Source organism: Sylvia atricapilla, chromosome 3, assembly GCF_009819655.1.
Source record: "Sylvia atricapilla isolate bSylAtr1 chromosome 3, bSylAtr1.pri, whole genome shotgun sequence".
Classification (NCBI taxonomy): Eukaryota; Metazoa; Chordata; class Aves; order Passeriformes; family Sylviidae; genus Sylvia; species Sylvia atricapilla.
This window is the reverse complement of record NC_089142.1, coordinates 112,155,845-112,166,752: the sequence shown is the minus strand read 5'-3', so window position 1 is coordinate 112,166,752 and position 10,908 is coordinate 112,155,845. Positions and strand designations below refer to the sequence as shown.

At 49.5% G+C, this 10,908-nt stretch overlaps 1 protein-coding gene across 2 annotated transcripts in view; it reads right to left on the bottom strand.

Moving 5' to 3' along the window:
* Nucleotides 1-10,908, bottom strand: part of RALGAPA2 (Ral GTPase activating protein catalytic subunit alpha 2) — a 92,862-nt gene continuing 81,954 nt past the window's right edge. Inside the window, exons 40-41 of one of the 2 annotated variants that reach the window (XM_066316656.1) lie at nucleotides 5,345-5,381; nucleotides 1,550-1,686 (exon numbers count right to left, since the gene is read on the bottom strand). In XM_066316656.1, the coding sequence (XP_066172753.1) occupies nucleotides 5,377-5,381 (5 nt within the window). In that variant the 3' untranslated portion in view covers nucleotides 1,550-1,686; nucleotides 5,345-5,376. Of the gene's footprint in view, nucleotides 1,687-5,344; nucleotides 5,382-10,908 lie in introns of both variants that reach the window. The other variant, XM_066316655.1, reaches the window with a different exon arrangement.

Below are 10,908 nucleotides of genomic sequence, written 5' to 3'. Positions count from 1 at the left end.
TTTTATTGCTCTGGGGAGAAATTTTATTGGGAGCAAAGATTTATTAATTTTGTGAGGCTTTGTCATCCAGTTCAGGGTGCAAAACCACAGACAGTTTATACAAGTTAATAGTTTTTTGACATCAGGAAAACACGATTTTCATTGATGTCTTAATTCTTCCCTGAAATGGAGGTACATATTGCTCTAAGGAGAGAGAGCTCCTTACTCAGAAGGATGCCTTTGAAATTGTTTCGGACCAGCTACTGGATAACTAAGTGCCAGACAGCATTGCCTATCCAGCTCTGAACGTAAAATAAATTAAAAAATGTGTTTTATTTCCTAGGCTCCTTCACTGACAGACAATCAATAGAAAGCAAAACTCAACTGTGACGCAGAAAATCAAAGCGATTGTCTAAGCCCTCAGTGACAGAGGTTCCTTCCTGCAGCTGCACCAGGTGAATTCCTGTCGGGCACCGGGGCTGAGCTGCTGCCCCTTGGGCACAGAGCGCAGGGCAGAGCCCAGCGGCCGCCTTGGCATCACTGGCTATGGCTGGAATGTGCCCCACAGGCACAGGGTGGCCCCTGGCCAGGTGCTGGCACTCAGATGGACAGACAGCTGGCCATAACACCAAGTGTAAGTGCAAAAACAAATGGGGGCCCTACAGGGCGTTTCCCAAAAATTGTAATCCCTTTGCATAAAGTAACTCCCATTCGGTTGGGAGGTGTGCGTGTGTGTGCGCCCAGGAGCTACCAAGCAGCAGCAGGACAGGGCTCTGTGGATCTCAGATTTCTGTTACTTTGAAATACTCGGGATCTAACTATAAAAATTTTCACCCCATCAACGACATGTGTAGACCAAAACACATCAGCTACTGCCAACACCAGTTCTGCTCACTACAGCAGGTAGCAGGAAGACACCCTAAGTCCTCAGAAGCCTTCAGCTGTGTTTTCCCCTGGCTAGAGACAGGTCACAGCCTGCTGGGACAAGGTGAGGGGGTTACTCAGTTCTTCACACTGTGTTGGGAAAGGGTCATGGCAGGAGTGTGGCTTTTGCTCTTCTAAAAGGGATTTGCTTATTTTTGTTTCTCTGGGGAGCAGTTCCAGTGTACAGCCACTGCACACACCACAGAAAGGCCACAGTGCTCCCAGAGTGGGACAGCTCCTCCCTCATACACCCACGCTCCTGCAGGGAACATTCACTACCTGGCTAGTCGCTGGAAAACCTCTCTTTAGAAGAAATTCCCTAATGCACAGGTAAGTGCAGCCTGGAATGACTAAAGCGATGCTCTAAGGAAACATTAAACAACAGGTTTCAGTGCTGGTTCACAATCTCTGGCTGTGGCACCTGTGCCCAGGGCCTTGGGGCCCTTGCTCACCTGGTGCCAGTGCAGTGGTGATGGTGACACAGGTGACATCCAATCCCCGTGTCCAGACTGGGGAAAGGCCATTTCACTGACCAAACCCCTTGCCTGTCCCCTTCAAGACATGTTCACCCAAAACTGCCCATTCCAATCTGTGCTTAGGTGCTGTAGGCAGCCCCAGCTGCAGCTCTGTGCTCCAGGACCTCAGGTGGACACCTGGCAGAGCAGCAGAGTTTCCCAGAGACCCTGCTCCTGGAGGCATGTGGCAGTGTGGGTGAGGATGGCTCCGCCAACTCGATGCCAGTGGTGTCAGTGAGGTCAATACTTGCACTTGTGGTGAGGCAACCTGGAAAACAGAGTGGGGAGGGAAAACCCAGGTCACGACAGAACAGCCTGTCTCCTCTGAATAACCACATGGCACAGCACAGCCCCTCCCCTCACCCCTTCCCAGACTCTCCTGGAGATCACTCAGGTGAACTTGACTTCCAGAGGAGGAATTTGCTCCAGGCAGCTGGAGAACTGCCATACTGCACTTCTCAGAGAAATCAGAGATTTCTCTTTGCCAGTTCCCAGAACTGAGGAACAGTGAGGCCATAAGTGTCCAGGTGAAGACTGAGTCCCCCAGCATCACCTCCCATCATCCGGTGCATGGGAGGCAGAGCAGAGTTGGTTTGCACAACCCCTGCAGCCCCTGATGGCTCTCAGGGCCCCAACAGCCCCATGGGAGGGAGGCAGGAAACTCCCATCCTGTTCACTTGAAGGTCCAACATAAAATAATTCTGTGTGGGTGATACAAAGCTGTTTTTTACTGTGTGTCATTAAACTGCTCTTGTGTATTTGGCCTGACCTCCCTGGAAGGTGCATTCACCTCTGGAAAAATCCTAAAGAATCACAAATTCTTCCACTACATAACAGTACGCTTGTTACTGGTGGCTTATGGTCACCACTGGCCAAGGGTCTTGGGGGGCTGTGGGTATGGGGGGTTATGCTTCGTTGTTGAGTGGAGTCACCTGTTGGTTATTCCCCAGAGGCCAGGCCTGCCCAGGCTGGCTGAGGGGGAACAGGTGAGCACATGGTCATTAAATGAGACACTAATGACCAAAACCAGGTGCAGTTGCTGTGAGGGACATGTCTTCCTCGGCTCTTGAAGACTGGACTTGTCCCAAGGCATTTTCCAGGAGGAACAGTGTTTCGTCAACTCCCTCAGGAAACAGTATTTTTAAACTGTGTTGCAATTCTCACCCTAAGTGTAAAGGTAGGTTTTTTATTAGAGGTAGAAGGGAGGAACAGCCTCACAGCCAGGCAGCAATAACACAGGGACATTCTGAACTTTCTCTGAAGGCTGAAAGGGTGCTCTGGTGGCACCCCCTCTGAACCTGCTGAGGGATGGTTGTTTTGCAGCACAGGCCTACTTCCAGTGCAACAACTCCATTTTCACCTGTTTCTGGCTGGGCCACAGCTCTTCAATCCTCCCTTCACCCTCCTAATCTCAGGTAAATCTCAAACATGGCAAAATGCCCCTAAGCACAGCCAGGGCCTGGGCTGAAGCTGCCCATGGCTGAGCTGTCCCTCAGGCACAGGTGAGCAGGGCACTGTCCTTGCAGGACAGGTGGGGATATGGCCATGGGTGAGTGTGGTAGCAGGATGAGCCCTCAGCTGCTATCTGAGGACAAAGACTCCCCATGGCTCTTAGTTGCACTTCTAATGTGAGGTGTAACCTGTGCTTCTGCTTGAGCAGCTCTGGGTGTTTGAGTGGAACAGCAGCAGTACAGCCCCAAGTGTGAAACCCCTCAGCCTGCCTGCAGCCCTGCGTTTGCATCTCAAAGACAGCCCTTACTAACCAGATTGGTTCTTTGAGAAAACTGACCAAGGAGAAATACCATGTTTTAAAAAGGTGGAAAGTGTGACAGCATGTAAAGGCATTTTCTGTGAAAGATACAGAGCTGTCAGCTTTGGATTGAAACAAAACCTGTGGTGCTATTGGCTGGGGAGAAGAGTGTGGGGGAGGGAAGGGCTGTGAAGGAGGTGGTGTGCTTGGCATTCCTGCAGTAAGGCAGGATGGCAGATGGTCAAAATAATAGTTTTCTCCAAATGGACAAGCTGAAGCAGCTTAGAAGTAAAAAATAATTACCAGGCATGTATCGCAGGAGGCATTACCACGTGCGGATCATGGGGGCATTGCCACACACACAGATCGCAGGAGACGTTGCCACGTACAGGAGGCGTTACTGTACACAGCTCACAGGCATCATTACCGGCCATGCGAGGCACTACCACGAGCAGATCGTGGGAGCCATCACCATGTATGGACAACTTTACCGTATGCAGATCGTGGGAATCCTCGACCAGACACGTATAGGGAGGCATTACCATACGCAGATCGCAGGAACCATTACCGGGCACATACAGGGCAACAGTGCATGTGTATCGCAGGAACCACGACTATGGCAGGGTGACTTTACGTGACTCCCTAACAGGATGACTCTGCGGATCACCGGAATCATCGCAAAGAACAGGAGGCTTTACCATACGCGGATGACAGGAAATCATGACTGGGCACATACAGGAGTTTTCACCGTACGCAGATCACGGGAGGTGCTACCACGTATGGGCTGACATTACTGTATGCAGATCGTGGGAACCATTACTACATCCAGGGGGGACATTACCATACGCGGATCATGGGAGGCTTTACCAGTCATGGATCGTGGGACTCATCACTGCACATGGGAGGCATTAACGTATGCAGATAGTGGGTAGCATTACCATACACAGATCACTGAGGGCACTAACGAACACGGCTCACGGGAATCATTTCTGCACACAGGAAGCTTTACGGCACATGGATCACGGGAACCATCACTGCATATGGGAGGCATTACTGCATGCAGATTGCAGTAACCATTACCATGTATGGGAGGCATTACTGGATGCGGATCATGGGAATCCTTACCAGGAATCATTACTGCACGCAGTGGCAGAGGGGAGAGAGGAGTGGCTTTCCCACATGTGCATCGTGCGCAGCATTAATGCATGAGGATTGCAGAAGGCACTCCATACGCTGATTGTGGGAATCATTACTATGTACATGAGACATAACTGCATGCAGATTGCAGGAATCATTGCTAAGGATGCAAGGCTTTACAGCATGCAGATCGAGGAGATGTCACCATACGCAAATCACGGGAACCATTACTGCATGCGGGACACTTCGCCATGCACAGATCACAGAAAGCATAACCTGGCACATACGGGAGTTTTTACCGTGCATGGATTGCAGGACTCATTACCAGGCACAATACGGGAGGCTTAACCCTACACAGATCATGGGAATCATTACCATGTATGGGAGTCTTTACTGCATGCAGACTGTGGGAGTCATTACCCATGGCACATACAGGAGTTTTTACACAAATCATGGGAGGTGTTACTGCACGCAGATCGTGGAAAGTATATCCTGGGCATATACTGGGGGCATTACGGCATGCGGATTGCAGGAGGCATTACCGGGAACATATGGGAGGCCTTACCCTACGGGGATTGCAGGAATCATGACCAGGCATGTGTGGGAGTTCTCACCATACATGGACTGCAGGAGGAATTACCTGGCATGTACAGGAGGCTTTACCGTATGCAGATTGTGGGAATCGATACTGTGTGCACAAGGCATTACTGTACATGGATTGTAGGATGCACTGCTGTGTATGGGAGCCATGACTGCATTGTTTGCAAGAGGCAGAACCATATGCAGAGTGCAGGAGGCGTGCGCAGAGTGTGAGAGGCAAAACCACATGCAGAACAGAGGAGGCAGGACCACGCGTGGAGTACGGGAGGCACGAGGCGCACGGGAGGCAGAGCAGAGGAGGTGTGAGGCAAGCATGGAGCACAGGAGGTAGAGCTGAACATGGAGCAGAAGCAGCAGGGGAGGAGGAGGGGAAGGAGAGCTGTTAGTGATGAACCACAGCAGCAGCAGCAAAGGGGCCTGCGGGAAGCATTGCTCTTACCTGTGGCCGTTACTGGACTGAGAGCATTAACATTAATCTAAAGGGAGAGAACAAAACCATGTCAGTGCAGGACCAAAGAGGGGGAATAAAGCCATGTCAGTGCAGGACCTGTGACTGCTGTGCTTGCACCAACCTGACACAGCACACCCTGCTAAAGGCGGGAAGGGGAGCTCTCCTCAGGGACCTGCAGAAACACAGACCCGTGCACTTCCTTTTGGGGTCTGAGGACTGAAACAAGCAAGGCAGGGAATGCTGGAAAAAAAATTGGAATTCACTGCGCTTCATCTTGTGCCAAACCTGCTGCTGTGGGATAGTGGCATGCAGCTGCTTCACGCTTCAGCTCCATGTCCAGTACTGTTGCTGGTCACACCATTTCAAACCAGCTAAAATTTGATGCTTCACAGAGACCTAAACCTCTGTGACACTATAGCCAGGTTAAAACTCCTGGAAGTGAGCAGCGTAGCAATCCTGGTGCCACAAATATTTCCCAGAGGAGGAAGTCCTTGAGTGCATAAAAGCTGTCACACACCTGCACTCAGATGAGACACACACACACACTTGGAGGGCCTCTCACAGGTGAGGCTGCTTAGAGAGCATTAAGCTTTTGAAACACATTTCTTGCAGGAGGGATTAAAATATAGATGAAAGCACTTTAAGTGCAGGGTTACCTTGCAGAAAGCCAGAGAGAGATGGTGTATTCCATCTTAAATCCAGTCCACAGAACAAACTTCATTTCTTCCTCAGGGCATGTGCTCTAGGAATGGCCTTTTACCCACTGCTCATGAAGCAGCTGAACACCCTTGAAAGCAAGGGTGGGTAAGACCACGATCTGTAAGGATCCTGAAGACTGGTACTTGAGAAGAACCAGTAAGTTTTCACATGGACTGTGACTGTTCTTGCCCTCCATTAACCTTTCAGCCTGGATAGGTCTCTGGAAGTCTTTGTTTTCCTTTCTAGTAAATGCAAAGGTAATAAAATTCTGGAGAGGATCACTGAGTAAATCTGCACAGCATTCCTGCTTCCAACTCCCAAAGACAGGCTCCATGTACACTGTAAGCAGCATCCTGAGCCTGCGTGGAAGAACCCCTGGATCACTGAAGCTGGGTTAGTCAAAGCCACACACGCCCTGCAGTGCCCTGGAAAGCTGACACAGTAAAGAGAATCTGACACTACAGGATAACCTGGGCAGAACCGACCCTAAAACAGCACCCACAGCTTCCAGCTCCGCTGGGAGTGCCTGGCACCATGGTTTGAGGGCCTCAGAAATAAGCCTGAAATGTACACATTGAATTTAATTCCTCATTAGTTGGAGCAGCTGCTGATTAGTTCTGCAAGGCTCAGCCTCAGCCAGGGGGACCCCATCAAATGCTGGGGGTTATGTGGGTGTCACAGGTGGGGCAGCCCGAGCCCTCTGCACAAGGCCATAGGACAGCTCTGCCCCAGTTCTGCTCTACCTCTACCTGGAGAGGTCCCTGCCAGCACCTCAGTGCAGAGGGAAAATGCAAAGCGGCCACATTGCCTGGCGCCTTCTCTGAGCTGACAGCTCGAGCTGTCACATGGCAGAAGAGACGGTCCAGTCCCTTAAGCTCCTGTTTTTGCCCATCCCAGCACTTATTGCTGGGATAAGCCCTCCCTCACCACCTCCCCTCCCAGACAGCATAGCTGGGGGAGCATCCTCTCAGTCAGTCAATTACATGGTGTCAATTACAAGGCAAGGGGGCTGATGTGGCTCTCACCCATTCCACTGTTGGAGATCCTGAGGGGAACACCAGGCTTGAGGGGGAAGCAGTCCCAGCACCTGCCCAGCCTCGGGGGACAAGTTCGGACTGTCCACCCTCAGTGGTGGCAAAAGGGCCAGCCCCAGCACACTGCGCAGGTGGCCACTTCCTTAGGGCTCTGCAGGAATCTGGACCCTCCAGAGCAGCCTGGGCTCCTGGGCATACACCTGCATCAGCCTGTTCGGCCGCGGGAGCTGGAGAGGGTACAGAACTGCTGCCCCCATCACTCTGTGGTACTTGTCACCCTGCCCTGCTTAATGCCAGACCATTCCTGACCCTCATGGGGACACTCCAGAGCAGCCCTGCCAAATGGCAGGAAAGCTGTGGGCAGAGCACTGATAACCACACCGGCAAGGAGCAGCTCCCATATCTGCTAGTACTGCTTTAGGAACTCCCCAAGGGCAGCCCTGCTGCGGCAGGCTCCAGTCCGCCGAGAATGAGGAACCACCTGGATTAAACAGCCGGGAAGCCAGACAGGTCATCCTGAATAGTCCTCACAGGGAAGGAGGGAGAAAGCCCAGGAGTCTGCCTCCTGTGCTAACTGTCCTGGCTCCTCTGCTCCACTTCCTTCAGCTTTTGCTCTTTGTTCACTGCCTGGACAACCTGCACCCACCATGGCAGCACCAAGAGCTGCACAGTGTCCCACCTCACCTGCTAAGCACCATGCCCAGCAGACTTCACACAGGCTCCATGCCAGCAATAATTCCCTGTCCTACAAGTAACCAGGAATTTCCTAAACCCCATATATTAGAAACAAATCACACTGTTTCAGGCAACACTGACAAGGATCAAACAAGGATCAAACCTGATCCTTGGCACACACCGCACATGTTCTGGTACTGTGGCACAGCTACTCAGTTTCAGATGTGTATGTTTTTAATATTCCCGGAAAAATAGGCAAAAATACTATAGTGAACCTGGACACAGATCTGACAAAATACCCTACAGAGCTTCAAGGAAAAAGACAAAAGGATGAAAACCCCGAAGTAGTATAAAAACCCCAGAAAAACAAACCAAAGCAAAAGGAACCCTTGGCTCAATTACTGTTACAAAAAGCATCAGTCCTGTTTAAAACAAGAATTACTCTGGGTTTGGTTTTGTTTCTGTCAAAAATAGATTTAAAATCTGCATGTCCTATTCAAATAATCCTTTTGTTTTACAGTGGGCAAGATAAAGCTCAGCACTGAACAAAAAGTGGTTTAAAATAAACTAGATCTTGTTTGCTGTACATTTAAATATTTTCTACAAGAACATCGCACATGTAAAAAGGTCCAGAGACAAAAGAAAAGCATGTGTCACCTTTGCAACAAAAAGGCTGCAAAATCTCGGTTTTATGTGAATCAGCAGGCACAGCTCCCTAGGCTTTAAAACCAGGGAATGCTGAAAACCTCAATAGTTCCTTGACTCAAGTATTGCTCCTGGGCAATGCCATAATATTCATTAAAGAATCCATTTATCAACAGATACCACATGTCCAAGTTTTTCAGCACAGTTTTTTTGATGCTCTGCTGAAAAGGATGCTTTAAACACATTAATCTGCAGTGCAAGAATCCAAGATGCTTTCTCTGCCCATTCCACACTATCCATTAGCAACTAAAAAAGCCAAGATTTACACTATATCCTCCCTGATAACGCTGAACATTGTGCTTTATTTTCCAAGTCATTAGCATGCACAAGAATGACCTCATGGTGAACAGATGCACTTGGATATGGCAGTGATTAGATCAGTCCTCTCAGCAGTCAAGTGTGCCCGGTCCCATTAACCCCTGAGGCGCCAGCAGCAGCGCTCAGCTAGGGGGTTCCCTGGAAAGCAGGAACCTGCCATGACAAGCACAAACGCCTCAGACAGAATCCTTGTGGTGGGAAAGCTATGACTGGAGAGTTCTCCTGGAATATCCAGGGGTCCCTTCCAATTCCCAAGGTTAACACTGTGCTGGCTGCTGATCTTTCATAAAGCCAGCCCAAAGCCCCAAGGAACCCTCATGAGCCATAGAGGCAGTTGAAGTCAGGGCACCACTCTGCCCATTTCAGCTTCACCAATTTTTTTAAAGAACACACAAGTATTTTGTTGAGTAACTATTTCTGGATTTGGCTGAGAAGCAAGAACAGCAGCTTAAAGCCTGTCCACTAAAAGGAGAGAAATCTGCAGTGGGAAAAAATGAGAATAATTCAATAGTGTTGGGCTATGAAGGATCTGCTGGGCTGCCTCTCAAACCCTGCCTAATTAAAATACAGCATGTAATGCACCAGCGTAACAACAAAGGGCCGTATTCTCAGCTTTTGTTCCTAATCTGCACATCCCCTAAATGAGTTTGGGGATGGCCATTCTGCCTAGGAGGCTGCACTTTCAACACTGATCTGTGATCCATACAGAGAGTTTAAGGCTCCGCTCCTCAAAACAGCAAAGGAGATCAACTGGACAATTTTTGTGCAGAAAATGTGGCATCTGCAAGACTGGTGACAGGGAGACTAAACTAGGGCAGGAAAACTACATCCCACCTGAGTCTGGGGATGCATCCCCAGAGGCAGCATCAGAAAATACAAAAACATCCAGTTCCAAAAATTACCTCATAGTCAGTGACACCCCAGGAACATGTCACTGAGAGCTGTGTTTGATTTCTTCCTACATTGTGGTAACTCCTGAGAACACGCTGCACTGTGATAAGCAGCGCCCTTACTCCCTGACCCTCTCTGCTGCACACACGCATTCACAACACTGACAGGATCGCACCTGAGGGTCATTGCAAGAACAGATCAGATGAGAATTAATCTTAAATTTACTTTAGCAGTTTATGTTCAGCAGAGTCAGCAGTACCTGCTGGCTTGTACTGCCACCTGTGCCAGCTCCATGCATCACACAGAATCATCAAGGCTGGAAGAGATCAACAAGTCCAGTGGCCAACCCAGCACCACCATCATCACCCCAAAATCATGTCCTGATGCCTCGTGAACACTTCCATATATGGGGAACCTAGTGCCTCCTTGGGTAGCCTGTACTGCTGCCTGACCCCTCCTTCAGGGAAAAGTGCTGCTTTTAATTTACTGCTCCTTGACTCCATTTTTCTGTTTCAGAATAGAAAAATGCTCCCTGTATTCCTATGTGGCAGACAGGTGATTCATGCAGAAGCAGGACAGGTGGATCTGTATTTCTGAAGCACACCTGGCTTGTGGAACAGCAGAGCTGCCAGGGCTGCATCCACCCTCCCTGCTGACTGCTGAGGGGTATCTGATGGAAAACACATCCCCATGGCCACAGCTGACACTGCCCCTGCTCATCACTGACGAAATATGCAGGAGAATCAGCAGGTAATGTGAGGAGACTCTGAAGGAGATTCTGACACCAGAAGTCATGGCCAGCCAGTTCACGAGTGGGAAAATAATTCTGAGTCTCAGAAGCCTGAAAATTGGGATGTGACTGGGGAAGGCTTCACACTTAAAAGCAATTAAAATAATGAAATCATACCTGAGTACTCCTGATTTAACAGTGTTCTGAAATCCTCAGCTACTGGGAAACACTTTAAATGTGCCTGGAATATACAGCTTATCCTTCAGAATGTGGGGCTGGGGAGGGGTCTGCCCTGTGAAACCACAAATGAAACACAACTATGCACAGAGCTAACATTTAAAACAGATCACTATATCTACATTTCTATTTGCTGATACGTCGACAGATAAACGACTCGAGTGCTAACAACCAGCCCTGGGCACACGCCACACTCCTATTGAAATGGGTGATTTTTTTGTCTCAGACTTTTGGCAGAGTGTATAAAAGAATTTAATGCACAG